This window comes from Poecile atricapillus, chromosome 6 (genome assembly GCF_030490865.1).
Source record: "Poecile atricapillus isolate bPoeAtr1 chromosome 6, bPoeAtr1.hap1, whole genome shotgun sequence".
In the NCBI taxonomy this organism is placed as follows: domain Eukaryota; kingdom Metazoa; phylum Chordata; class Aves; order Passeriformes; family Paridae; genus Poecile; species Poecile atricapillus.
Genome location: NC_081254.1, coordinates 4,868,236 through 4,895,388, shown reverse-complemented (window position 1 = coordinate 4,895,388; position 27,153 = coordinate 4,868,236). Strand labels below are relative to the sequence as shown.

At 58.9% G+C, this 27,153-nt stretch overlaps 2 protein-coding genes across 2 annotated transcripts in view; one reads left to right on the top strand and one right to left on the bottom strand.

Moving 5' to 3' along the window:
- CDH23 (cadherin related 23) overlaps window positions 1-16,056 on the top strand; it is a 168,580-nt gene extending 152,524 nt beyond the window's left edge. The window contains exons 40-69 of the mRNA XM_058841359.1: window positions 759-939; window positions 1,744-1,877; window positions 2,107-2,316; window positions 2,456-2,563; window positions 3,014-3,116; window positions 3,936-4,061; window positions 4,144-4,347; window positions 4,555-5,013; window positions 5,812-5,928; window positions 6,480-6,704; window positions 6,788-6,957; window positions 7,217-7,354; window positions 7,510-7,629; window positions 8,036-8,213; window positions 8,826-9,037; window positions 9,501-9,695; window positions 9,966-10,076; window positions 10,249-10,378; window positions 10,537-10,800; window positions 10,934-11,095; window positions 11,212-11,468; window positions 11,727-11,824; window positions 11,911-12,031; window positions 12,185-12,264; window positions 12,551-12,591; window positions 12,875-12,935; window positions 13,326-13,455; window positions 13,537-13,659; window positions 13,833-13,946; window positions 15,548-16,056. Of these exons, the coding sequence (XP_058697342.1) occupies window positions 759-939; window positions 1,744-1,877; window positions 2,107-2,316; window positions 2,456-2,563; window positions 3,014-3,116; window positions 3,936-4,061; window positions 4,144-4,347; window positions 4,555-5,013; window positions 5,812-5,928; window positions 6,480-6,704; window positions 6,788-6,957; window positions 7,217-7,354; window positions 7,510-7,629; window positions 8,036-8,213; window positions 8,826-9,037; window positions 9,501-9,695; window positions 9,966-10,076; window positions 10,249-10,378; window positions 10,537-10,800; window positions 10,934-11,095; window positions 11,212-11,468; window positions 11,727-11,824; window positions 11,911-12,031; window positions 12,185-12,264; window positions 12,551-12,591; window positions 12,875-12,935; window positions 13,326-13,455; window positions 13,537-13,659; window positions 13,833-13,946; window positions 15,548-15,874 (4,899 nt within the window). The 3' untranslated portion in view covers window positions 15,875-16,056. The remainder of the gene's footprint in view (window positions 1-758; window positions 940-1,743; window positions 1,878-2,106; window positions 2,317-2,455; window positions 2,564-3,013; window positions 3,117-3,935; window positions 4,062-4,143; window positions 4,348-4,554; window positions 5,014-5,811; window positions 5,929-6,479; window positions 6,705-6,787; window positions 6,958-7,216; window positions 7,355-7,509; window positions 7,630-8,035; window positions 8,214-8,825; window positions 9,038-9,500; window positions 9,696-9,965; window positions 10,077-10,248; window positions 10,379-10,536; window positions 10,801-10,933; window positions 11,096-11,211; window positions 11,469-11,726; window positions 11,825-11,910; window positions 12,032-12,184; window positions 12,265-12,550; window positions 12,592-12,874; window positions 12,936-13,325; window positions 13,456-13,536; window positions 13,660-13,832; window positions 13,947-15,547) is intronic.
- An 858-nt stretch (window positions 16,057-16,914) lies between these two features.
- Window positions 16,915-25,651, bottom strand: LOC131580347 (prosaposin-like). The gene is made up of 15 exons (XM_058841413.1): window positions 25,502-25,651; window positions 22,319-22,443; window positions 21,986-22,060; window positions 21,774-21,899; window positions 21,382-21,567; window positions 20,749-20,889; window positions 20,473-20,529; window positions 20,231-20,239; window positions 20,039-20,146; window positions 19,751-19,837; window positions 19,474-19,657; window positions 19,235-19,404; window positions 19,056-19,136; window positions 18,825-18,932; window positions 16,915-17,573 (listed from the first exon to the last, which is right to left on the bottom strand). Exons 1-15 carry the CDS (start codon window positions 25,560-25,562, stop codon window positions 17,538-17,540), a joined length of 1,554 nt encoding a protein of 517 aa, XP_058697396.1. The 5' UTR covers window positions 25,563-25,651; the 3' UTR covers window positions 16,915-17,537.
- Window positions 25,652-27,153: the final 1,502 nt, after the last annotated feature.

Genomic DNA, 27,153 nt, shown 5'->3' with positions numbered 1-27,153 from the left:
ACTGCTCAAGGAGTTTGTGCCAGCAAATATGAAAACACAGCTTTTAGGAGGAGGTTTGGGGACTATTTGAGATCCCCAGTGATGGGAAGTCCATCACCCCGATAAGGCGTGCCAGTGTTTGTTTCCTCCACTGCTAGGAAACGGAGCAGAAACTTGGATATACTCTCTGTAAAGATTAGATTTAACCAGCAACAAATGTCCATCTGCTGGATTTCACTATTCTTCAACCCAGGAGGTCAGAAAACTCCTCATTTCCAGCATCTTTCTCGTAACCACCTGTACCACCAGGTTTTGTCGGATCAAGGATGCAACCTGCCAATTTTTTGAAGTTTGTTCAGCATTAGGAATTAAGTATTTGTTGGAGAAAAAGGAGTGAGCCAGTGTGCAGCTGGCTGCAGAGATCCTGTGTCTCCAAACTCATGTCTGTGGTTTTGTCTGTCGTGCTTGGACGTGGATGTGGAGGACATTGGGCTTTTGCATTGAGTTCCCCACCGTGGTGTGTGGCCCTGAGGTTCAGGAGTTTGCAGCTGGAGTCCTGCAGCGTGGCTGTAGGACGAGCATGATCAGGAATAACAGAGTTGGAGTCTCTGAGCTGTGAGCTGGACGTCTGGTGAGCCCAGAAAAGCCAGAAATACAGGAGGTATTTTGCCATGTCACCCATCTACAGCTTCCCACGCCCATGGCCCAGTGGGGTGGTCTTCCCTTCCCCTTCCATCCCTCTCTTGTCACAACCCTCACGCTTCTCACCGTGACCACAGGTGCTGGTGAACCTCAATGACATCAATGACAACTGTCCCACCTTCCCACGGCCCTACGAGGGGCCCTTCGATGTCACCGAGGGGCAGCCCGGCCCTCGTGTCTGGACTTTCCTGGCCCACGACGGGGACTCAGGACCCAATGGACAAGTGGAATACAGCATCATCGCCGGGGACCCCCTCGGTGAGTGGGGACGCGGGGCATCACCTCTTCCCGTGGAAGAGCATGGCTTGGGGCGGAAGCGCTTCAGAAAAGCCATCCTCCCTCCCAGCTCAGCCTGTCGACACCAGGAAATCCTGTTCTGAGCAGCAGGAGACTTAACCTGTTCGTGCCTGGACAGGGGGTTTGTGGAGGGAAAGGGGAAATCTGCTAAAGGCAAAAAGAAATCAAAAAGGCAGAAAAACAAAGGGCAGGAAGAGAAACCGAGCCTCATCCCTGGAACCCTGTGGGGTTTGCAGGGTGTTGGGAGACCAAGTTGCACTCCAGCACTCACAGCTCCACCAGCACCATGCTGCAGATGGCAGAGGAGCTGGGGGCATTCCTGACCATGGGGACATCTGGATGTCCCCCAGTGAAGGGAGAGGTGACTTCAGTCCAGGGAATCTGGAAGGCGGAGCCCGGCCCCATCTCCCAGCTGACCCCACTGCAAAGATTTTCCAGAACAAGCAGGACAAGGCCCTTCAGCTCATGGTGGGTCTGTGCTGTGTAGCCCACCCTGTACTGGCCATGCCAGGGCACGGAGGGGCTGTTGGCATCCTTGGAAAAGCCCAGAAAACAGGGACAGGCACCTCCTATTTTCCCGTTCACCCCATCCCCTGCTCCTGATGCTACCTGGGAGCGCATCCAGTGCTGTCCCCAGCTGTCACAGCTGCAGTAATGGGGCAGGGGTTTGTCCCCAGACCTGCCACGGTGCCCCAGCTCCCAGACAAGCCACTCCCTTGCGGAGCCAAAGCATGGTGGGAGCCAGGGCCCCGCTGTCTCTGGCAGGGGAATTTGTCATCTCCCCGGTGGAAGGAGAGCTGCGGGTGCGGAAGGACGCCGAGCTGGACCGCGAGAACATCCCCTTCTACAACCTCACCATCGCTGCCCGGGACCGGGGGGTGCCTCCCCTCAGCTCCACCGTGAGTCCCCCAGGCTGGTACAGGGGGCTGTGGCTTGACATCCCCCGTGCCCAGTTCCTTCCCTTTTAGTCTCTTCATTCTCCTCCCCTCCACCTCCTTCTCCTCCTGCCTAGGCCTTTCCATACCAGGCTGAGCTGGGGAAGCCCACCTCTTGCCCGGAGAGTGCAAGACAAGGATGGGAGGCGTGGAACTACGTGCCACACACCTGCCCTGCTTCTCTCCCCGGCAGATCCTGGTGGGTGTCCGTGTGCTGGACATCAACGACAATGACCCCGTGCTCCTGAACCTTCCAATGAACCTCACCCTGAGCGAGAACGCCGCCGTCTCCAGCTTCGTCACCCGCGTCTTCGCCCGGGACGCGGACCAGGGCCCCAACGCCCTCCTGACCTTCGATATCACAGCAGGGAACACAGAGAATGCCTTCTACATCAACAGCACCGTACGGCCCCCCCGGGGGGGTGGGATGCTGGGATAAGGAGGGTGGGAAGCCAGCTGTGCTGTCTGCCATCCTTGTCCTGGCAGGAAATGCCCTAGGGGAAGCATTCCTCACATCCCATGTGGTGTTTTCTCCCTGGCAGAGTGGCGTTGTGTACGTGAACCGCCCGCTGGACAGGGAGCGGGTGGCTGAGTACAGGCTGACCATCACGGTGAAGGACAACCCCGAGAACATACGCAATGCCAGGCGGGTAATTATGGACACTGCCGGCACCTCCCGCGGCACAGATGGGAGAGAGGGTGGGAAAAGCGGTGGGTGTTTTTGTCATGGCCAAAAACAAGCGGTGCCTTTACCCACAGTGTTTCTGATAGCAACCCCATCCCCAGAAAGCATCTGGGGGTCACAAGGAGGGGGCTGCAGCCCCATCCCCAGCAGAGAACAGGACCAGGAGGATCTAGGGCAAGTCCAAAGTCATTTGTTGTGCAGTAGATGTCATGGGAGGTGGGTAGAGTCGATGTTGGGCTGGAGAGTTGGACAACCACAATGATAGTGGAGCAGCCTTTGCCCCAGCAGGAGGGTCCCTGCACACCTTCGAGGGTAGTCCAGGGACTGCAGCTTTGACTAGAGGTGGGAGAGGGGGAAGGTGAGCTCAAGGAAAGGACATTATGGTCATCGCCCTCTTGTCCCAATTTTCCTTCAGGATTTTGACCTGCTGGTCATTTCCATAGCGGATGAGAACGACAACCGCCCCCTCTTCACCCAGGGCTCCTACCAGGCTGAGGTGATGGAGAACTCGGCCCCTGGTAGGTCTCTCTTCACTCCCTTATGTGGCTCCTGAAGACTGCCTTCAGGGCTGGATGAGGGGAGGTGTCTCCTGGCCATGGTGGAGGAGACAGGAGCAGGGCAGGGCTGCAGCTCAGTGGGACAGAGATGCTGAGTTTGAGGAGCTTGTGCCTTGATCAACCTTGAGGAGACCGCAGCTTTGGTCCATGCCGCTTGTGAAAATCCTTCCTGGCATGGGTCAAAAATTGGCTCCACTTGGGATTCGCTCAGCTGCAGCAGGTGCCCATGGGGACAGCCTTGAGGGCACCCATCTGCCCAATACCCTGAAGAGGATGGGCTACCATCTCTCCATCACCTGGAACTGCCTTGCTCCAGGAGTTAGAGATGTTTAAAGGAGTCCAGCCTGTCCAGATAGACGTCTCCCAGACAAAGAGCTAGAAACACTATTCTTATTTTGGTTTTGCCTTCCTGCCATTTAAATTGCTCCCTGCTCCAAGACCTCAGGTATCCTGTCCCGCCACTGGGCAACATCTCAAACAAAGGGTTTGGATGCCTCCAGGTGACACCCTCGGTGGCAGGGTGCTGGTGCCACCCCTCTGATGGATGTGTCTGTCTGTTTGCTTTTAGCTGGATGTCCCACCACCTCTCCTGGGCCTCGCCAGTCGGTCTGCAAGGCTGCAGCAGCCACCCCCCAGTGCCTCACACCCCATGAGGCCCAGCTCTGTCACCTCCTCCATCCATTCATTGCTGTCCCTCATGTGTCACTGGAGTGGGAGGGGGACAGGGGGGGCCCTGGGGGGGACTGCCACCCTCCCTAATGCTTTTGTTATCTCATCCAGGGACTCCGGTCACAATGCTCAATGGACCCATCCTAGCTCTGGATGCTGACCAGGGCAGCAATGCTGTGGTGACCTACGAGCTCCTGAAGGCATCCCCGGACCTCTTTGTTATCAACAACAAGACAGGTGGGGCGGCTCAGCTGGTCTGTCCCTAGCCCAGGGCCACCAGGTGCCCATGTGGTCTGCCACCAGGCCTTTCCTTCTCCAGGTGTGGTTTCGGTGAAGCCCGGTGCCGTGATAGACCGAGAGGCTTTGCTGGACCCTCACCTGGAATTCACGCTGGTGGCTCGTGATGTGGGGGGGCTGAACAGCACTGCCAGCCTGGCAGTGACCATCCTGGATGACAATGACAATCGCCCCGTCTTCCAGCCAGCATTCATCACGGCACGGCTGTTGGAGAACAGCCCTCCAGGTCAGGACTGGGTGTGCGGGTGGGAGGTGGGGTGACCTGGGCGTCCCCTTGGGACTGTGAAGATCCAGCTCCCAGTGACACAGTTGACCAGGATGGGGTCAAAGGGAAAATCTGGGAATTGAGGCTGCCCATGTTGCTTGGGGACCAAGGGCTTGTTACTGCTGCCCTCCAGCCCTCGCTTGAGACGGCTGTGTCCCACCTTTCCAGGCTTCTCTGTCCTCCAGGTGACAGCCACGGATGCTGACAGTGGCCTCAACCAACAGCTGGACTACCGTATCGAGGGTGGTGGCCAGGACAGGTTCCTGATTGATGCCACCACGGGGGTGATCCGCGTGGCCAACATCACCATCGACCGGGAGGAGCGCGATGCCTACCGGCTGACAGTGGTGGCCGTGGACCAGGGCACCCCGGCGCTCTCGGGCACCGCTACTGTCAGCATCATCATCGACGACATCAACGACTGCCGGCCCGAATTCATCAACCCCATCCAGACTGTCAGCATCCCTGAGTCAGCTCCCCCTGGCACCGTGGTGGCCGAGGTGACCGCCATCGACAGGGACCTCCACCCTCGCCTGGAGTACTACTTGCTGGGGATCGTGGCCCGCGACGACACGGACGCGCTGGTGCCCGAACAGCAAGGAGCGTTCACGGTGGATTTTAGGACAGGTAGGAGAGCGGGAAGGGCGGAGTGGGCAGTGTGGACCCCTCTCCTCGTTTCTGCTTCTACTCTTCTTCTCTTCCTGGAGGTAGGTGTCTGAGGTACAAGCAGGTGATGCTCCTCTCCTGCCTCCCCGCTGTCCTCCTCCAGATGCCCTGTCTTCTCTTCCCTGTCTGCCTTAACTCTGCTTTATTTTCCGGCTCTCAATCTGCCGGGTTTGTCTCTGTGTCTGTGCTCATTTCCGTCCCCGTGCCGCCCGTGGTCTCCCTCCATCTCACACATCTCCACTGGCAGAGATGGCCTCCGTTGCGGGCCGGGGGCTGCTCAGCCTTGGCAGACGAGACCCAAGCACCCTCGCTGGGGGAGCAAGGGGGCACTCCAGGGTAGGTGGTGGGCTCCTTTGGGGAAGGAGGGCCGGGAGCTCCCCATGTCTTTTTTGGAAGCACAAAGCTGATCCAGGAAAGAAAAACGCCTTTGTTGGAAAAGATACAGGACAAGGTTGTTAAAGATGCTGAGCTCAGGTGGATGTGGTTGTGCAGGGGAGCAGCAACAGCTGCTTCCAAACCCCGTTTGAATGCACAACCAGAACCGCTTGAGGCCATGTGGAACACACAGGAAGGAACATGGAGAGCAGGGGGAGAGCAGTTGTGTCTTCCTGTAGCTCTCGAGTGTTTTCCTCCTTCACTCTTTGGAGAGGCAGGAGAACTAAGCGTGGCACAGGATGCAGCAGTCAGCTGGCACACACCACCCTGCCCAGGCTGGGGCACAGGCACAGCCTGTGACATCCATCTTTTTGGGGTTCCCAGGAGCTGTGAAGATCAAAACTCCCCTCAACCGTGAGCTAGTGGCCACCTACGAGGTCACCATCTCTGTCCACGACAATGCCAGTGAAGTCATCGACCGCTCGGTCAGCGTGCCCAACGGTAAGGGTGGTCCCCAGGCAGTGTGGGGACAGGGACTGGCACAGCCCCTCCTGGCACCACTGCAGCTTCTGGGTAATAGCAGCTCTCCCACCTTCCTCTCCAGTCCTGACCAGCAACATTTCCAGTGGGACCAGTCCTGGACCAGCTCCCATCAGGTTCAGGTTCTCCCCTGAAGACTCCTTTAGAGACTGTCCCAGACATCCCAGGGCTGCAGTGGGTGTGGAAAGGACTGTGTGCCCACAACCTTACCATGGGAGGCACTCATTTCTTCCTTACCATTCCTATCATATCTTGCCAGCCCACTATGGGTAAATTCGGGCTCACATGTGGGAAGACACACAAAATTCAGGAGCAGGTGTCGCACTACAGCATAGGGACACCCACAGCATGCTCAGTGCATTGCTGCTTGGGGGAATATTGCGATTTTTCAGCTGGCTCTCCTGGACTTTCATACTTTTACAACCCTCCTTCCTCCCAACCTTCCTTCCCTTCTCTTTCTCACTTGTTCTCCTTCTCCTTCTCTCCCCCTGTGGTCTCCACTGCGGCCACAGCCAAGCTGACGGTCAACGTCTTGGACGTCAACGACAACACACCCCGCTTCCGCCCCTTCGGGGTCACCTATTTCACCGAGCGGATCCTGGAGGGAGCCACGCAGGGCACCACGCTCATCTCCATCTCAGCGGTGGACCCAGACAAAGGTGCCAATGGGCAGATCACCTATGAGCTGCTGAACCTCTCTCCGGAAGGTTACGCCTGTCTGGAAGACCATTCGGCAGGTTGGTGGTCTGGGGAGGTGGGAATCTGGGGCAGGTCGGTGACCCGGGCCAGGCTTCTCATTTCAGGGTCTGCCATCCTCTAGGGAAGGTTGTGGCCAACAGGACAGTGGACTATGAGGAGGTGCAGTGGCTGAACTTCACCGTCCGCGCCTCCGACAACGGCTCTCCCCGCAGATCCGCTGAGATCCCCGTGTACCTCCAGATCGTGGACATCAATGACAACAACCCTGTTTTCAGTCAGCCATCCTACCAGGTGAGCTGGGCTCCCCTGTTCAACTCTGTGTGGGGCTGGGCCACTGCCTGGCGAGGACAGGCACAGAGCTGGGGGCTCTCCAGGGACACTTTCTCTTCCCTCTGCCTGTGCTTGAACCATTTGGAGAAGATGGTCAACCCTGCCACTCCCCTTGTGCCAGCACTTTGTTGGGATTCTGGCTGTGCCCAGTCCTGGGTGCCACCTGTGCCCTGGGTTACAGCACGGGCTGAGCCACTCCTGCCTGCTCCCTCTGTTGCAGAAAGCTGTCTTTGAGGATGTGCCGCTGGGCACGGTCATCCTGAGCGTCGAGGCCACCGACGCAGATTCCGGGCAGTTTGCTCTCATCCAGTACAGCCTGAGCGATGGAGAGGGCAAGTTTGGGATAAATCCCAACACGGTAAGGAGCCAACCGAGGCTGGAACACAGCAGGGAAAGGGAGGAGAGGCTGAAATGGTCCCAGCTTGTGCCTTGCTCCCACACCTCACCTTCTGCCCCTTCTTGAGTACCAGCTCTGCCAGACGAGGTCCACCTGAAGGTCTCTGTGTGCTGCAGGGTGACATCTACATCCTGTCAGCCCTGGACCGGGAAAAGAAGGATCACTACACACTGACAGCCGTGGCCAGGGACAACCCTGGGGATGTCTCCAGTAACCGTCGGGAGAACTCTGTGCAGGTAGGGCTCTCCTCCTCCCATCACCCCACGGCAAGGAGGCATTCGTGCCCCACCTTTCCTCCCCAGTGGCTGCACCGGGGGGGGAATTAGGCAGAAGGAAGAGCGGATGACGCCAGGAGCTGTGGGGTGGATGGTGCAGGGCACTTTGTGCTGTGTGGACAGCACGTCTGCAGGAGGGGCAGGGGAGGGTGACACTATTGTCTGCAAGTGCTGTGGCATGAATGGGTGCCCCAGCCACAGCAGCCCCATTGTTGGAGGCAGGAATTCAGCTGGTGGAGTTAAACAAATAGCAGGAAGGGCACCTCTCTCCAGCAGCAGAGCTGCAGGTCACAGCAGGGGTATGGCCCCAGGGGCTGCCCAGCCTTCCCCAGCCTCACTTCACCCAGCTGGCTCTGCTCTATCAAAGGTGCTGATCACAGTCCTGGACGTCAACGATGTCAGGCCCCAGTTCAGCAAGAGCCAGTTCAGCACCAGTGTCTATGAGAATGAGCCGGCAGGGACGTCAGTGATCACCATGAGTGCCACCGACCTGGATGAAGGGGACAATGGCGTGGTGACCTACAGCATCGAGGGTCCTGGAGCAGGTAGGTGCTAGGGGCAGGGGGCTCTTCCCCACGGGGGAGGGTTATGAGGAGGAAGGAGTCACAGGTACCAAGCCTACACCCCATCTCCTGTGGCTGGTTTGGACTCCTGGGAGCAATACTGAAAGCGTGGAGCTTTCTCTATTGCTCTGCAGTTTCCAGTTCCTCATGGTGTGGGATGTTAGGAGCTTGCCTGCCTTCATCCTGCATTCAGCCTTGGCGTGTGCTCTTGTCTTCCCCACCCCAGCAGGACTTTCTGTGCACACCAGTGTGTCTTGGAGCAGACCCACTGCCTGCTTTAGCTGAAGGCTTTGAAGGGCAAAGAGGTGTGGGTGGGCAGTGATAGTGCCTCAAATCCAGTTTATCTGCATGCTGAGAAATCACAGAAATCAGGCAAAAGCTCCACTGTTCAAGCCTGGGCAGGAGTGAAACACAGACCAGGGCTGAGCAGGGAGTAGATCCCAGGGACAAGGATGTGGCAGTGGGACACTGAGACCACCCACACCCCTGACCCACTGTGGGTGGTGCACTTCAGCTGGTATTCTCATTTCTAGTCATAATTTATCTGTGCACAGTGTCCTGAGCCAGAGATGTGGGGTTTTCCTCTGTCCCCAGAGGCTTTCAAGATCAATAAGGACTCCGGGCTTGTCACATCCCGGCGGCGCCTGCAGTCCTACGAGAGGTTCAACCTGACTGTGGTGGCCACAGACAAGGGGCACCCCCCTCTCTGGGGGACCACCCTGCTCCACATCGATGTCATCGACATCAACGACAACCGCCCCGTCTTTGTCCGCCCGCCCAACGGCACCATCCTGCACATCAAGGAGGTAAATCCCTCGGGAGGGAGCAGGGTCATGGCACGTTGAGCAAAATCCATACTCCATCTCCACCGGGAATGCAACAAGACCTTGATTTAGCATGTGGCAAGAAGGTTGGGGTCATGGGGGTGTGCGTTCAAAAACAGCCTCTCTCCAGATGTGCGAGCAGGGCGGTGGGGCAGATTTGGGGAACAGAAACCCCAGCAGCACTCGGAATTCGTAAACAGTGTTTATAAACACGGGCTGACATTTAAGATGTTTCTCCTTTCTGGGAATCCAGGCTTGACTCAGCCAGTCCCCAGCCACCAGGCCAGAGGGAATCATGGCCCCATGTTGCCTGCTGGGTTTTGGCTAGTGGGAGCTTGCTGACCTCTAAACCCAAGGGATTTTGGACAGCGGGGTGTGGAGGGGCAGGGGGAGCAGGAGGTTTGGGTGCAGTGCCATGCCTGAAGGGCTGTGTGTGTGCAAGCAGGAGATCCCCCTGGGGTCCAACGTCTACGAGGTCTATGCCACGGACAAAGACGAGGGTCTCAATGGAGTGGTGCTCTACAGCCTGCTGAAAACCGGGGCGGGGAACAAGGACTGGGAGTACTTCAGCATCGACTCTGTCAGCGGGCTGATCCAGACGGCCATGCGGCTGGACCGGGAGAAGCAGGCAGTGTACAACGTGAGCCAGGCTGGGGGCTGGGGCTGTGGGTCCGGCGTGGGATGCAAGTGATGTGGTGGGGATGGGGTCAGCTGGCACAGTTGTGGAGATACCACACCTTAGCAGGAGCTGGGTGGTTATCAAGTGTCATAGCGGGGTGGCATCCTGGTGAGCCAGCACCCAATTCCCTGTTAAATCCCCTCAAAATCCTCCACCATCTCCTCTCTGTCCCTGCCTCAATGGTGTCACCCAGCCCGTGTGGTTTGCCCTTTTGTCTCTCTCCCTCCCCAGCTGATCATCGTGGCCTGCGACCAGGGCCAGCCGCCCTACGAGACCATGCAGCCCCTCCAGGTAGCGCTCGATGACATCGATGACAATGAACCCATCTTCCTCAGGCCACCTGTAAGGCACCGGGGTGAAGGGGGTGGGATGCAGGGGATGCAGGGATGGGGATGCCAGCGAGCACCTGTTGGGGAGTGTGCACACCATGGTGGGGAGCACCGTGGGGTTTGTCTGCTTTTGTTTAAAGCAACCTCAGGGCTCATAAAGCTCCTTTCCCGGGGGTCTCTGGCAGAGGGATAGTCCCCAGTACCAGGCACTCTCTGTCCCCGAGCACTCACGGCCAGGCACCGTGGTGGGGAACGTCACCGGCGCAGTGGACGCGGATGAGGGCTCCAACGCCATTGTCTACTACTTCATAGCAGGTGGGTGTGGAGATGGCAGTTCTGGGTCTCCCAGACGCCCCTCACCCAGGATTCCCGTCCTCCCCTTGCTGCCTCTCTGCCCTGCTCAATGGGCAAGGCGGCGTTTTGGAAGCGCCAAGCCCAAAGAGGACTGACTGGGGATGCTTCTCTGCACCCAGCTGGGAACCAGGAGAGCAACTTCCAGCTGAGCCGAGAAGGGAAGCTGAAGGTCATGCGAGACCTGGACCGGGAGAAGGAGCCGTACCACTCCATCATCGTCAAAGCATCCAGCCAGAGGAACTGGGCTCCTCCCCGAGGCCAGCAGGCGGAAAGAGCCCAGCTCTGGGACCTCAGTGAGGACCTGACCCTTCAGGAGGTGCGGATATTCCTGGACGACATCAATGACCAGTCCCCCCAGTTCACCAAGTCGGAGTACACGGCGGGTAAGAGGTGCCAGGAGCTTGGCGGGGGCAGGGGGCACCAGGAGCCGGAGATACTCCCAGGAAAATCCAGCAGGATGATGGGGCAGTGAGAGCCAGCCCAGCCCCAGGTCCCTTTCCCATCTCTCCCTCAAAGGGGTTGCCACTGATGCCAAGGTGGGGTCGGAGCTGATCAGAGTGCTCGCAGTGGACGCTGACGTGGGCAATAACAGCCTGGTGCTGTACAGCATCCTGGGCATCCGCTACATCAAGCAGCACTCCAATGACTCCGAGGAGGTGGCCAACATCTTCAGCATCGGTGGGTGCCCCACATGCTGCAGGAACACGGGGCCTTGGGCAGACACATCCCTGTGGCCAAAGGTGTCCCCATGGCTGGGGTCACTGATCCCGGGCTTGTGACCGTCTATTCCACAGGAACCCTTGATGGCATCCTGCGAACCTTTGACCTCTTCACGGCCTATAACCCCGGCTACTTTGTGGTGGACATCATGGCCTCTGACCTGGTGGGCCACAATGACACGGCCATTGTGGGGATTTACATCCTGCGGGATGACCAGCGAGTCAAAATCATCATCAACGAGATCCCTGACAAGGTCAGGCAGTTCGAGGAGGAGTTCATCAGCCTGCTCTCCAACATCACGGGCGCCATCGTCAACACGGATGACGTGCAGGTAACCATCCGCCTTGGAGCTTGCTTTGAGGGGGAGATAACCTTCCACATGCTGTTTGTGAGGTGTCCTTCGAGGGAGTCCTGCCTGGATAACCACAGACACCCCTGGGCTCCGAAGGTGACAGATGCACCCCAGGCTGGGGCATACTGAAGGGGTCCAGATTGATGCTTGAGGGTCCCTTGCCATGCGAGTGCTCCTCGAGGCGTGCTCAGGAGGAAACTCCTCTCCCACGCTGCAGACCTTGCTGTCTCTCCCCAGTTCCACGTTGACAAGAAAGGCCGGGTGAACTTTGCCCAGACGGAGCTGCTGATCCACGTGGTGAACAGGGAGACCAACCGCATCCTGGACGTGGAGCGGTACGTCCCCTGGGCCCCCCACCCAGCCTGGCTCCTTGGGGACCCTGGTTACTGCCAAGGTGCCCAAGCAACCTTTCTCTTCCCAGGGTTATTCAGATGATAGACGAGAACAAGGAGCAGCTGAGGAATCTCTTCAGGAACTACAACGTGCTGGATGTGCAGCCTGCCATTACTGCCCGGGCACCCGACGACCTCTCGGTTCTGCAGGTAAGGGTCCAGCTGGGGTTGCTCGCAGAGGGGGGGGTGTCCCTTCCCACCAGGACTGGTCAGTGTCTGGAGAGAGGTTCCACCCGTATAACTTCGGGCACATGGCCACCAGCAGGTGCCGGAGGGTTGCCCCCATGCCTCTGTCTCTCCTAGATGGCAATCATTGTGCTGGCTGTCCTGCTCTTCCTGGCTGCCATGCTCTTCATCCTCATGAACTGGTACTACCGGACAGTGTGAGTGACTCCCGGGCTCTGCCCAGCCCCAGCAATGTCCCCTCAGAGCAGGGGGACCAGCGTGGCTTCTCCTGGCCCTGGAAATGCCAGCAAGCAGAGGAGGACATCAGCTTCCCAACACCTCTTCCTCCAAAATGCATGGTCTTAATGATGCTTAATGAGCTTTATTTAATATTTATTGTTTAATGCACGCCCTGTATGAAGGGTTATTGCAAATCTGTGTGTCCTCCTTCCTTTCCAGCATTTTCCTTATTTTCTTCCCTGACTGTCTGTGTTTCTTTTCCAGGCACAAAAGGAAGCTGAAAGCCATCGTGGCTGGCTCCACTGGTGAGCAGTGTTTGGGGTGTCCCAGCTGCACGGGAGGGTGGGGTGCACAGAGAGCACGGGATGGGGGAGACATGGGGGATCTATCAGAAGTGATCCTGCCCAGCAAGGTGTGACTGTGGGAGGCTCTTCTCAGCATCAGGCTCTGCGTTACCTGCCACACCCCACCGTGTTTCTCACCTCCTCTTTGGTTGCTCTTTCTCCCCGCCCCGACAAAGAAGTGTCACCCCATGGTTTGCTGCTATGCCCACCAACGTGCTCTAACTCTCATCCCTGCCTTTTCCAGGGAACAGAGGCTTCATGGACATCATGGACATGCCAAACACCAACAAGTACTCCTTTGACGGGTGAGTGCCGCCTCCTGGGGCTGGAGGCTGTTCCCAAGAGAGGGATGACTGCGTTTTGGAGCCAGGGGGTGGAGACGTGATGTCTCCCTGCTCTGCTCTGCTCTGCATGGAGCATTACTGATCCTGGGACACGTGCTTGCTCTGAGAGCTTTCTAAGCTAAAAAAAAATTATTCTTTCTCCTGTGACTCCATTTCTGCCGATCCTGGCCAGGTTTGGGGCAAGCAGAGATCACGGGCGGGGTTTGACGCGCACCTGGATGCAGAGCACCCAAATTCATACCTGCACAGGGCAGGAGGAGGCAGTGCAACCTCAGCATCCAGGCTCTGGACGGGGTTAGGGATAACCGCAGCTCTTTGCCTGCCCTGACGCCTGTTCCTCCCCTCGGGCAGGGCCAACCCGGTGTGGCTGGACCCCTTCTGCAGGAACATGGAGCTGGCGGCGCAGGCGGAGCACGAAGACGACCTGCCGGAGAACCTGAGCGAGATCACCGACCTCTGGAACAGCCCTGCCCGCACCCACGTGAGACACGGCCGGGACCCCGTGTCTGTCCCCCGCTCCTGCCACCCGCAGCAGCTCCTGAGCCGCTGTCCCCTCCCGCAGGGCACCTTCGGGAGAGAGCCCTCCGCCGCCAAGCCCGAGGATGACCGCTACCTGCGGGCAGCCATCCAGGAGTACGACAACATCGCCAAGCTGGGGCAGATCATGCGGGAGGGACCCATCAAGGTGAGCGCTGAGGGCAGGCGTCCTGCCCCGAGGAGTCTTCTCTTACAGCTGCACCTTCCGAGGTCACAGCGCCAGAGGGTGATGTCGCTCCAAAAAATGCTGGGATGAGGCCGGCCTCCCGCCGACTCAGCCATCTCCCCTGGATAACCCCCAGTCTCTCCCCCTGCACCCAGGGCACTCTCCTGAAGGTGGTTCTGGATGATTACATGCGGCTGAAAAAGCTCTTTGCCCAGCGGATGGTGCATAAGGCCACCGCCAGTCAGGGGGACCGCTCCTCGGTCTCGGAGGTAGAGGGGTGTGCATGGGCGTGGGGAGATGCTTGCCGTGCCCTCTGGGATGCAGTGTGTCTGCCTGGCCCCACAGGCTGTGGTCCCTGTCACCCAGCGGTCCCCCCCACTCTCTGCTTGGTCAAAACAAGCCAGATATCGGTTTTCCACTGGTTCCCACTGCTGTCTTTTCACTGGTGTTCCAGGCTGCTGGCTCCCCACAGTGACTCCCTGTGTTTCCCCTGGTCAGCAGCAGCACCTGCTCCCTTGGTCTTTCTGAGCCCAGGGGAGGACACCCCTCTTTGCAGATTTGGCTCTGCCCATCAGCTCCCATTTCTGCCAAGGCTGGCCAAAGCTGAGGGGGGGTCACCTTCCCTTCCTTCTGCTTCTCTGGTTTTTGCCTCAAAAACATAGGTTTTTGAGACAAAAAGGTTGGGATGGAGTATGTTGGTGCAGAAGGGCTGGTATGGGGAGAAGCAACTCCTCCTGTGGCCTTCAACCCTTTGTGGGGGTGCAAAAAGGGGGGCAAAGAGAGCAGAGTGGAGCAGGGGGATGGGAGATGCTTTTCAACCCTTCTGCCCTCCATCTATCCACTCCCCTCCAGCCCCATCCAGCCTTCCTTCCTCTTCTTTCCCCATCTGCCTCCCACCCCTCCACCCTCTTACAACCCCAATTTCCAGCCTGGGTCCAAACTCCTCCTCGGCCACTCTGGGAATGGCTGCAGGACACACCCATCCCCACCTGGACACAACACCCACCACCATCCACCTGAACACAACACCCATCTCCACCTGAACACAACACCCACCACCCACCTGGACACAACACCCACCATCCCCACCTGGACACAACACCCACCACCCCCACCTGAACACAACACCCACCATCCCCACCTGGACACAACACCCACCACCATCCACCTGAACACAACACCCACCATCCCCATCTGAACACAACACCCACCACCATCCGCCTGAACACAACACCCACCATCCACCTGAACACAACACCCACCATCCCCACCTGAACACAACACCCACCACCACCACCTGAACACAACACCCACCACCCACCTGGACACAACACCCACCATCTCTACCTGAATACAACACCCATCTCCACCTGGACACAACACCCACCACCCCCACCTGAACACAACACCCACCACCCCCACCTGAAAACAACACCCACCACCCCCACCTGGACACAACACCCACCACCATCCACCTGAACACAACAACCTCCACCACCTGAACACAACACCCACCAGCACCTGGACACAACACCCACCACCGTCCACTTGAACACAACACCCACCCCCACCTGAACACAACTCCCACCACCACCTGAACACAACACCCACCACCCCCACCTGGACACAACACCCACCACCCACCTGGACACAACAGCCACCACCACCCACCTGCAGCAGGTTCCTGAGCCGGGGCATCCACCCGAGGGTGGAGCGCTCCAGCTGCAGGGCATCTCCTGCTGATCCTCACCACCACACTCAGAAGAGGACAGCCCTTCCCCCTGGCTGGACTCCAGCATCGAAGGAGTCAGGGAAGCCAGGAGCTGCTGTGGCCACGGTGGTGATCCCCTCCTCCGTGGCTTTCTTTCAGCTGATCCAGAAGGAGCTGGAGGACGAGGAGGAGGAGCGCAGCCCCAGCCAGGGCAGCCTGCGCTTCCGACACAAGCAGCCGGTGGAGCTGAAGGGTCCCGACGGTATCCACGTGGTGCACGGCAGCACGGGCACGCTGCTGGCCTCCGACCTCAACAGCCTGCCCGAGGACGACCAGAAGGTGCTGGGTCGCTCGCTGGAGACTCTGACCGCCGACTGCGGGGGCTACAGCGACCACAACGCCCGCACCGAGTCGGCCAAGTCCACCCCCCTGCACAAGATGCGGGAGGTGATCATGGAGAGCCCTCTGGAGATCACCGAGTTATGACGAGCGGCGGGGCCGCTGCTGCTCCTCTAGGCAAGCCGGGGCCGGCGGGGATGAAGCACAGACCGGGGGGGCCGTGGTGGGTGCCAGGGGCAGCCCGAGACCAGGGTGCTCGGCCCCCTCTTCCCCTGCAGGAGTCCAGGCTGCCCGGTGCGCATCGCTCCGGCAGCCTCGGAGAGCTTGGCCCCGGGAGAGGGCTCTCAGGACCGGAATGCTTTTACTCGCCTGTCATTTATCCATGAAACCATTAAATTTTTTTTATTTTTCTTATTAAAAAAAAAAAAGTTTTTTTTTTTCTTAAAAAAAAGGAGAAAAAAAAAAGAAAAAAAAAAAAAAAAAAAAGAAAAGCTAAATGAATCTGATGAGTCCAGGCTGGACAGGGCAGGGGAAGGTGCAGTGAGGATGAGGATGATGTGCTGCCACAGCATTCCCAGGCACAGGCTGGGGACAAGCAGCTGTCACACCTCGACCACGAGCATGGGGAGGGCCAGGGGAGCATGGGACAGAGACCGAATCCTTTTGGCATTAACGTCACTTTTCCAATAAGGAAAGACCCAAAAAATTAAAAAGAAAAAAAACCCCAACCCAAAGACATTCCTTCATTTCGCTGGCTTTACCAAAACTTTTTGCTATGTCAAAAAAGAGAGAGAGTAACTGGGGCTTCTGGATGTGGAGTGCTCGTGCGTGTCTTTTGTTGCCCTTTTCTTTCCCCTTCTCTCTTGCGTTTGGGTTTGTCTGTTCGGGGGCTTTGTTTCCAGTCGTAACCTTGTGGAGAGTTTCGGGCACGGTCTGTTACGGGACTCAGAAATACACTGTCTATGGCTTTGGGTAACCTGTCTGTCGTCCTTCCTCCCCACATCCACCCAGCCCAAACCCCCTTTGGAAGAGGAGACCCTCTTTTAACGCACCCCTCATCACGAGACGCCACCCTGGCTGCTGCTGCACCTCGGGTTTTGGGGGATGCACTCAGAGTTCTCCGGGTTTAGCCACGCTCCCACTGCAGCCCCCAGCCCAAGGAGGAAGGACACAAGCAGCCAGGCTCACGGGAAGAGTTTATTTGTGATGGGAGGCTCCCAGGCACGCTCAGGGCCAGGCACTGCGGGCATCCCCCCGATACGGTGGGGAGGGACGAGCCGGCCCCCCGCTGCCCTCCGCTGGGTCAGCACAGGATTCCCAGCACGGACAGGGCTGGAAAGGGAATCCTTGCACCCAAACTCATTCGTTTTATGTTCAGGTGAGGCTGCTGCCAGCCAGGAACGCGGGTCCGGCGTTTGGGCAGCAGAACCCAGCCCAGCCCATGGGGACAGATCCACTTTGAGGGATCTGAGCCTTACGAGTGGTTCAGGGTGGGATGGAGAGGTAGAGAAGGGACTGGGGATGGGGACAGAGGTGGGAACAGAGATTGGGGATGTTGCAGTCACCCTGAGAGATGTCAAGGCTGAATCCCTAGTCCTGAAAACGTTAACGAGTCCCTTAACCTGTTTTGGAAATCCAAGCCCCAGGAGTGGAAGAGGAAGCGGCCGAGGCCACCGGGGTTCCCCACAGCCCCGATGGGGCCGGTTGGCTCCTGCCTTTGCCGTCTGTGAGTGCAGGCACGTCCCAAGGGAAGGGAGCCAGGATCCGAAACAAACGGCAGAGCAAGTCCAGCCAGCTGGGGAGATGGCTCCTAGTTCCACACGTGACGCCGGCAGTGTGCGACGGCCTGGGGGAGAGATGGGGCAGGATGGAGCTGGGTTGTGAAGCAGGATGGAGCTGGGATGTGGGGCAGGATGGAGCTGGGATGTGGGGCAGGATGGAGCTGGGATGTGGGGGCAGGATGGAGCTGGGATGTGGGGCAGGATGGAGCTGGGATATGGGGCAGGATGGAGCTGGGATGTGGGGGCAGGATGGAGCTGGGATGTGGGGCAGGATGGAGCTGGGATATGGGGCAGGATGGAGCTGGGATGTGGGGCAGGATGGAGCTGGTTTGAGGGGCAGGATGGAGCTGGGATGTGGGGCAGGATGGAGCTGGGATATGAGGCAGGATAGAGCTGGGGTGAGGGGCAGGATGGAGCTGGGATATGGGGCAGGATGGAGCTGGGATATGGGGCAGGATGGAGCTGGGATATGGGGCAGGATGGAGCTGGGATGTGGGGCAGGATGGAGCTGGGATGAGGGGCAGGATGGAGCTGGGATGTGGGGGCAGGATGGAGCTGGGATGTGGGGCAGGATGGAGCTGGGATGTGGAGCAGGATGGAGCTGGGATGTGGGGCAGGATGGAGCTGGTTTGAGGGGCAGGATGGAGCTGGGATGTGGGGGCAGGATGGAGCTGGGATATGGGGCAGGATGGAGCTGGAATGTGGGGGCAGGATGGAGCTGGGATATGGGGCAGGATGGAGCTCGGATGTCGGGCAGGATGGAGCTGGTTTGAGGGGCAGGATGGAGCTGGTTTGAGGGGCAGGATGGAGCTGGTTTGAGGGGCAGGATGGAGCTGGGATGTGGGGCAGGATGGAGCTGGGATGTGGAGCAGGATGGAGCTGGGATATGGGGGCAGGATGGAGCTGGGATATGGGGCAGGATGGAGCTGGGATGTGGGGCAGGATGGAGCTGGGATGTGGGGCAGGATGGAGCTGGTTTGAGGGGCAGGATGGAGCTGGGATGTGGGGCAGGATGGAGCTCGGATGTCGGGCAGGATGGAGCTCAGATGTCGGGCAGGATGGAGCTGGTTTGAGGGGCAGGATGGAGCTGGGATGTGGGGCAGGATGGAGCTGGGATATGGGGCAGGATGGAGCTGGGATATGGGGGCAGGATGGAGCTGGGATGTGGGGCAGGATGGAGCTGGGATGTGGGGCAGGATGGAGCTGGTTTGAGGGGCAGGATGGAGCTGGGATGTGGGGCAGGATGGAGCTGGGATATGGGGCAGGATGGAGCTGGGGTGCGGGGACCCCCGGGAGGGGACACGAGTGTCACTTACACTGCACTCGACCGCCGTGGCCATGTTCTTGCACCAGTACTGCGGGCCCCAGACACAGGGGGCCGAGCCCAGGAGATCCTCCTTGCCTGAGTCGCAGGCTCTCAATTTCTGCGTCACAAAGGAAAAGGGTGGGAGGGGGGAGGAAGAAAACCTCCATGAGACCCCCCTGGCCCTCTCCCAGCCCGCAGGCTTGGGCCAAGGATGCCCATCTTGCTTGATGAGGACACTTACAGTGCAGACGAAGGTGGGGTCCATCATCTGCACGAAGAGCCGCACGGCCGCCGGCTCGTACTGCAACACGAGCGCCTGGCACTGGGAGGGAGGGAGAGAGGGAGGGAGGGAGAGAGGGGTGAGGCCGGCGGGTCCTCCCGGGTGTCCCCTCCGGGCTGGGGGTGCCCCCCTGAGCTCACCTTGCTGGTGAGCGGCATGGGCAGCATGGCGCAGCCCTTCTCCAGCACCTCGCCCAGCTCCTCCAGCGTCTCGTTCTTGAGCAGCTCGTTGTCGAAGTAGGTGATGAGGATCTGGCACACGTTGCAGAAGGCGCCGGAGCTCACCGCCAGCCGCTCCAGGGATTCGGCCCCTGCGGGACACGGCCATCAGTGCCCAGCGGAGGGGACAGGGGCCGGCCGGGCTCTGTCTGCCAGCTCACCGGGCCGGGTGTCCCCGCCGCGGGGACAGCAGCGCAGCATGGCACACACGGCCGCGGGGTCGGTGGCCTCCAGCAGCATGATCACCACGGCTTTGCCGTAGGAGTTGACGAAGTCCTTGCACTGCCCGATGACGCCGTGAGGCAGCATGTAACACACCTTCTCGATGTCGTTCACCAGCTGCTCCTGCCGGCACAAGGCACAAGAGGGAGACGGCGGCTCCTGGCTGTCCCCGCCTGCCCCTGTCCCGGTCCCCTCCCCAGCAGCGCCGGGGCTCACCTCTGTCACATTGTTCTCCAGGAGGCTCTCCACCGTCTTCACGGTGAACTGGCACACGTCGCACAGAGGAGCGTTCCCCACCCTGTCCTGTCGGGACAAGGGGGTGGGACGCATGCCGAGCCCCCCAGAGCCACCCTCATCCTATTCCGCCCTCATCCCCCGCTAAGGCACTCCCCACCTTGGATAAATGGAGGTGCTTGAGGAAATCAGATTTAAAGAAATGAGGCTCCCCCTCCGCAGAGTTTGGATTTTAAGGAGCAGGGCAGAGTCGAGGGGGTCCCCACTTACCCCCAGCATGCTCAGGACCTGCATCACCTTCTCTGTGAGCAGCGTGTGGAGGGGCAGTGCCGAGCTGGAGGCACAGAGTCCCAGCTGGCCACACAGCTCCATCGGGCCCTGGGGAGGGACACATCCCAATTCAGGCGGGCTTTGGCCCCAGGGAGGGGAATTTCAGCGCATCGGGGCATGGATCTCACTTACCTCAGCCTGCTACCGGTGGAGGGGCCAGAAAATAGCAAGAGAAAATGAGAAAAAAAAAAAAAATATATATATATATAATTGCAGCAGTTGCAAGGCGGGGAGGGGGGGGAACATTTAATATTTTGTAGAAATATTAGGCAGTGAGTTTAACTAAAAATAAAAAGAAAGGGAGCATTTGCTGAGAGGCCCCCAGTTGGCATCCAGTGACCCCTGGCACTCCCGGGGAGCCCTCAGGCTCTTACCACATAGCGCAGCAGCTGGGCAGCCGTGTCCGTGTACTCTGCCAGGGAGCGCTTGCACTGCGGGAGGGAGACACAGCGTCAGGGCCCGACAGCGCACACCCCTCCCTGGGCAGGCGTCCCCAAGAGATGCTCCCGTCCAGCAGGAGAAGGGAGCCCATCCCTGGAAGTGTCCCAGAGCACTTTGGAGCAACCTGGTCTGGTGGAAGGAGTCCCTGCCCGTGGCGGGGGGGTGGAGAGTGAATGTCTTTAAGGCCCCTTCCCTGCTGGCCACCTCACCCTCTGCGCCAGGTCGGGTGTCAGGGTCTCGCACACCCGCTTGGCGTGGCCCACCAGCGCCCAGGTGAAGGCAGTGTTGGTCCCCAGCTCCTGCTGCACGGCTGTCACCAGATGCAGGCAGTCCCCACACACTTCTGTCTCCTGCAGGACAGCAAGGGCAGGGACACATTGGTACCCCAAGAAATAAAACCCCAATTCCACCCCCCATCTCCCCAACCTGAATTTGCAGGGCTGGGATTTAGATACTGGCTGCAATTTGGGGCAGCACTCTGGCATCTCCAATCTGGCATCTGGCAGTTCCCTCCTGCATCCTGAAATATTGCTGACACCACCAGCCAGAAGCCATTTCAGCTCTGCAGAAATTTTAGGGGCTTTCTCTAATTGTTGTTAAGTAGGTGATGCTTTTAAGGGGATTCTCATCGCTGAGCAGCATTAGCACAGATTGTCCAGAGAAGCTGTGGCTGCACCATCCCTGGAAGTGTCCAAGGCCAGCTTGGATGGGGCTTGGAGCAACCTGGACACGCTCCCTGTCCACAGGCAGGGGTTTGGAATGAGATGATCCCTACGGTCCCCTCCGACCCAAACGATTCCAGGATTCCATGATTAGCACCGTTCTCGCCTGTGCCACGGTACCTGGGGCTCGCCGTGGGGCAGATCCTGGGGGTGGAGCAGGAGGGGCACGTTGGCCATGAAGGGGGCGATGAGGTCAGCAAAGTCCTGGCTGGGGCCTGGTGGTGGCTGCTGATACTTCAAGGTCCCCGTGGGTCTGCCCCGGGGCTGGCACAACTTGAAGGTCCCACACACCACCTTTGGGTCTGACTGGGGGAGCAGAGGGGTGGGGTGGGGGCTTGAGGCTGCACCCCCTCCACCACACCCACCCCCTTCCCCCGCCCCAGGCCGTTCCCCTCTCCACCTTGTCCTTCAGATGGTTTGTCCCAGGCTCCAGGAGCATCCTTTGCTCTGCAAGCCCCCAAGACACGCCAAACCATGGGAAAACCCAGCCCCGGGGGCTTCCCCTGCCTCACCAGCACTTGCTTGCCCAGCTGGACGAGGACGAGGATGCCGGTGTCCACCATCCTCTTGCACTTGACAGACCAGTCCTGGAAGGGCAGGTACTGGCATCTCTTATCCAAGAAGAGCCTCAGCTTTTCCTGGGGGGCAGAGAGAGCGTTCAGGGCCTCGGTGGTGTTGGAGGGGAGGAACAGCAGCCCCACTCCCCCTTCCTGCTCAGACCCACCTCGGTGCGGTTGTCCTGCAGGATCTTTCCCACCACAGAGACTGCCACCTGGCACAGGTGACAGGGGATCCCCTTCTGCTGAGAGAGGGGACACATCAGGATGCTGTCACTGCACCCAGACCCTCCACTCACTCCCCAGATCCCAACCCTCCACCCCAAAAACTCCCCAGGTGAACGTCCCCGGGGTACCGATTGGCTTTCACCATTTACTCTGCAGACAGGCCGATGGATGCTGGGGTGGGCAGGCTGGGATTTCCCCGCCATCTCGGTGTTCTGGGGCGGGTGGGCACCTCTCCCACAGCCCCCCGCATTCCCTGCTCCCAGCACGGTTACCCCCAGCGCCCGGTCCCACGCCGTCAGCCGGCAGAGCTCCAGTGCCCCGCACTTGGCCGCGGTCGCCACGTCACGACACCAGTCCTCCGGCCGCTCGCCACACTCGTGGAGGGGGCTGGCCCCGGCTGTGGGAGGGGAGAGGAGGCTGTCAGCCCTCAAGGCCCCCCAGGACACCGAACTAACCTCCCTGTGCGCACCGCAGTGAGCCAGGAGTGATGCGCCTCACCCTCCTGCTGTGATTCCACCGGGACTCCCAAAGTCGTGGGAGGGAGGGGTGTTTCATTTATAAATGAGTTTTTTAAGGTCGGTTTTGCCAGGCTGCCAGCTTTTCCGCTGGGATGTCACAGGGTTAGAAGTAAAGGGAGTGTGGGGCTCATCCTCGCCCTCTGACACGCTGCGGAGGCGGCTGCTTATAAAAGCAGCAATAAATCTTGCAAAACGGGCAACCCGGGGGCGCCGGCGCTCAGCCCCGCACGGCAGCCGGATAAGTCACGCCACGGCTCCCAGCAACGATTGAGCAACCCCACTTTTGGTGGGGTTCTTTTGGTTTTATTTCCTCCCCACGACAGCATTTTCTCCTGGCTGTAAATCCCCGGGACGGCCCGCCCCGGCAGCGCGGTGGCGTGGCGCAAGAGCAGCGCTTTAATTGTCACCTTGGTGCGTGACGGGACTCATTTTTGATGGGGCGAGTGTTTGCTTCCACCGGGAGCTGTGCCCACCCAAGATGCGAATGGGGAGGAGGCGGCGAGAGGACACCAAGACAAGTCCTTTGCCGCCTTGTTTTGGCCGGGAGCTGCTCCGGGAATTTGGGGGGCGAATGGGGATCAGCACCCGAGGAAAGGGACGGACAGACAGACCCCGCTGCAGACCCTTTTTCCAGAGGCGTTTCTAAGCAAAGCGCAGCCCTCCCCGCCCCAAGCGTTTGCATCCAGCTTTTGTTCCCCCAGCCCCGTCTGTGATTTTGCAGAGCGGGAATAAAGCCAAAGGCAGAAACCGCTCCTTCCACCCAAGCCTGCCCTTAGCAGGTTTCTCCCCAAAAGCTGCTTTCCCTGCATGCTGGATTTTGGCAGCGCCTCCAGCTCATCCTCGAGACTGCAGCGTGAGGTGCTCAGAACCACCCTGGAAATTCCTGGGGGTGTGGGGAGAGGGGTCCCAAGCCCCCCACCATTCCCGCCTGTCCCCAAAAGCGCTGGCGCAGCTCGGCGGGTGCCGGGTGCTGCTCCAGCCCCGATTTCCCCATCGGGCTGACAGCAGCACCGGGGCAGGCGAGCCCCGGGGCAGGGCGAGTCCCCCCGGTTTCCCAGGCTTCCCACACACCTTCCCAGCTGCGCGATGCCGAGCTCGCCGCATCAGCTGAGAGGGATATATTTATGTTTTTCAACCCTGGCCCCAGCATCAGGGCAAACAGGAATGGCAAGTCAGCGGAGGCATTAAGGAGCAGCACCAGAACCAAGGGGACGGGAGACAACAACCCCACAGTTTGATTTTTTCCCGAGCTGGTCCCCCAGCATCTCTCACAGGCCGGTGATGGAGCCCGGACCCCATGGTGGGGTCTGAAGGATCTAAAAGACACGGGTGGTTTGGTTCTGCGCTTTCCTGGCTCGCAGAGATCCTCAGCTCAGCGCTTACTCCTCACCCTGCTCAAGCTGAAAGTCAGGCAACAAGTGCCGGGCCAGAAGGTATTTAGGACTAATCGTAACACCCAACAAGAGCTGAGAGCAGGGGGAGCTTCCCCAGGTGGAAACCACGGCCACGGGGCAAGCAGCTGGGGCAACTGGTGTCCCGCAAGTTCTCCTGCACGTTTCAAAGCCGTGCTGGAGCCACCTGATGCTGCCAGGCACGCAGGCAGCAGGGTTATTGAATGATGCCAAAGGGAGCAAGGCAGGGATGCTCCGGTGGCACTCCGGTCTCAGGACAGCCACAGCTGCCCTATTCCTGTCTGCCAGGCCCGGGGGATGGGGTGGGCTCTGCTCAGGGGGGATCCGGCAGGGAGCTCCAGCTCTGGCAGGGCTGTGCTGGCATTCCATGGAGCCTCGCAGCGCCCCGGCCGAGCCGGCAGAGCCTGGCGAGCCGGTTGTGACGAAAACCCCGGGGGTGGCAGCGTGGGCCCCAGCGCCCCAATTCCCGGCCTGGCGCACACCCCTGTTACAGCAAGAAGCAGAAATCCACTCTTCCCAGCTCCCAAACCCTTCTCCGAGGCTTGCAGGGCCCCCGGTCCCGCAGCACCCCCGTGCAGTGTGGCCGGGGCAGGGCTCAGCCCAGGGCTGGACGTGCCCAGCTCGGGTGAACTTTCCTGCTCTGCCTGTCGCCGGCTGGAACACCGGGACACAAAGTCCTCCACCACAAAAACCTGGGCACGTCACATCGGGGGAGGCCCATAGGGTAATTGGGGTGCAAGGGGGGGCTCTTCACTCTAGAACGTGGCAGGGGGTTTGCTTGCAGCAACAGGGCTCCATTTATTCCGGGGAAGATTTCCCCAGGGAGCAGCGATTTTCCCCTCAAGCGAGGACCAGAGGTTAGAAACAGGCCTTTCCCAGCTTGTTTCCCGGGGATGGGCAGGGGATGACTAAGGGAGGGCAGCAGAGGTGTTTGCCTGCAGGAGGATTCGCTCACAGATACCCAAGTGAGAGGGCTCCTGAGGTGAGCAGAGCACATCACCCTTCCCTCACCCTTCCCGGAGCTCAGCAAGCCGCAGCAGAGGCAAGTTCCTGCCTCCTGCACCTCCTGTGAGGACCCTCAGGAGAAGGGCAGCTTCAGGGGGCAGCGTGGTCACTCTGTTGTGACAATCAGGTGGCTTCCCCCAGCTCACACAGCGGCAGCCAGGCCCCGATCCCAAGGGCAGCAGAGAGAGCAGCCCCTCTCCCACACTGCTCCAGACACTCCATCAGCTGGCTTCCCTCCTTCCCTGCCCCAGCACACCTCCAGCTGCACCTGAATCCCAGAGAAGGGAGGGAACAAATCCCTGTTGCCCTGAGGTCACCTTTAAGGGTCAAAGTTCCAACTCCCACCTCCAGGTGGGTAACGCCGACAGCGGTGCCACCTTCCCCAGCTCTCCTCTGCCCAACTCCAGCACCAGAGGAAGCACACGATGGAGCTTAGACACCAAAGCTGGGATATGGTTTTGGGATTCAGCAGGGTTTTCTGGCCTGTCCACATCCTACCTACCCCCAGGCCTGGCCTTACCTTGGAAGGAGCCCAGGCACACAGAAATGATCAGGACCAAGCCACTCCATTTGCTCTCCATGCCGTTCCCAAGAGTCCTCAGTGGCTGGTTCCTCTCCTATGCTGCTCCCAGACTGAGGAATCTTGGATGGGCTGGGAGAAGCAGTGAGAATCCACACCTACGCAGGGCAATTACCACACCCCTCACTTTATGGCCTGATTATAAAATCATCACCAGGGAGGGAGGGACCAGAGCCAGGCAGGCATTCCCAAGGGGTCAGAAGCAGCCCAGAACCTGCTGCTCAGCGCTCACCTGGCTGCAGAGGGTGGGCACGGACAGGGAAAACTGTCCCTGAGCCACGTGACAGCACCACGTTCCCTGCCTTTAAATGACAGTTTTATATTTTATTTGGAGCCAAGCAAGGCAGGAGGAGGCAGGGGAAGCCACATTAAACACGAGTCAGCAGGGAAGGCCGGTATCAAGAAGTCCCTCTGGCCTGCGCAAGGCAGCGATTGCAACACGGGGCTGTTGCCTCACACCAGGCGTTGTGTTTGTCCAGGGAAGAGAGAGGCAGCAATCCCAGGCAAGCCTCTTCCACCTCCAACCGTGCTCAGCAGAACAAAGGCTTGATGGGACACGCAGCACAATGGGGAACCCAAATCCAATCAGTCCCAGATTCCCGGTGACACCTCGGGATGTGCCCTCTCCTGGCCCTGCAGCCCAGGGGAACCTCGACAAGAAGCTTTGCCAGTGAGGAAAATGAAACACACAAACTTGTCGGTTTACAGAAGTTTTTATTGTTCATTAAGGAAGCTTTTGTGCAAAAAAACAAAGAAAAAAAAAAAAGAAAAAAAAAAAAGAAAAAAACCAAGACAATGTTCTTTAGAAAGCAACTGCACAATGTCCCCCCAGCATGGCTCAAGCAGGTCGGGTGCCACAGTCCACAGGAAGGGAGAAAACTAAAGGGACTCCCAGCAGCAGCACAGGACTTCCCCTGCTTCACCTTGCCCAGCAGGTCGCCAGCATGAATCCTACTAAAAACCCCAGGGAAATAAAACCTTCCTGGACCTGCCAAGTTGTCAATGCAGCCCCACCTCCCCCCAAGAAAGATCCACAGCATCCAGTTTAAAACAGCAAATGCCACGCTCTGTGCCGTGGTGTAACACAACCCTTCCCTCCAGAGCAGCAATGCCAAAGGGACAGAGCCCATCTCCTGTCTGCTCCATCTACCCCAGCTGGGATACACCACCAGAACAAGCCTGCCAGGACAGAAACATGCAGGTATTTTTTGTCTCTAGGGGAAATTTTCCTTTTTTTTTTTCCCCCTCTTGTTTAAAGCCACGAGTGCTTCAGCATTCAGGAAACAGGGGAGAACAAACCTCTGTTGCCACCTGTCAGCACTGCCCAGGCTTTTAGCATGTACACAGATCAACTAAAAACCTGCAGTCCAGTGTTTTTCCTATGAAAAGTACTTTACTTTGCTGCTACAGCATTGTTACTGGAGCTCCTGCACGCCCCACACACCACGGGAACAGCAGGAGTTACCAGCATCTTTCTGAACAAGACTGGAATTTTCAAAGCTCTGCATCTGCCCAGCTGCTCCATCCCAAAAGTCTCCTCAGAGCTACTTCAGTGCCTCTGCTTTAGGGATTACCTTGATCTATAAAGTGCA

What these genes read in the sequence shown, in the direction of transcription:
- LOC131580347 (XM_058841413.1), bottom strand. Translation starts at nt 25,562, where the DNA reads ATGGAGAGCAAATGGAGTGGCTTGGTCCTGATCATTTCTGTGTGCCTG. An exon ending in GTGCCTGGGCTCCTTCCAAG is followed by an intron (nt 22,444 to 25,501) that starts GTAAGGCCAGGC and finishes CCCCTCCCACAG; the next exon opens with CCGGGGCCAGCCCCCTCCAC. An exon ending in TGCAGGACAACCGCACCGAG is followed by an intron (nt 21,900 to 21,985) that starts GTGGGTCTGAGC and finishes TCTGCCCCCCAG; the next exon opens with GAAAAGCTGAGGCTCTTCTT.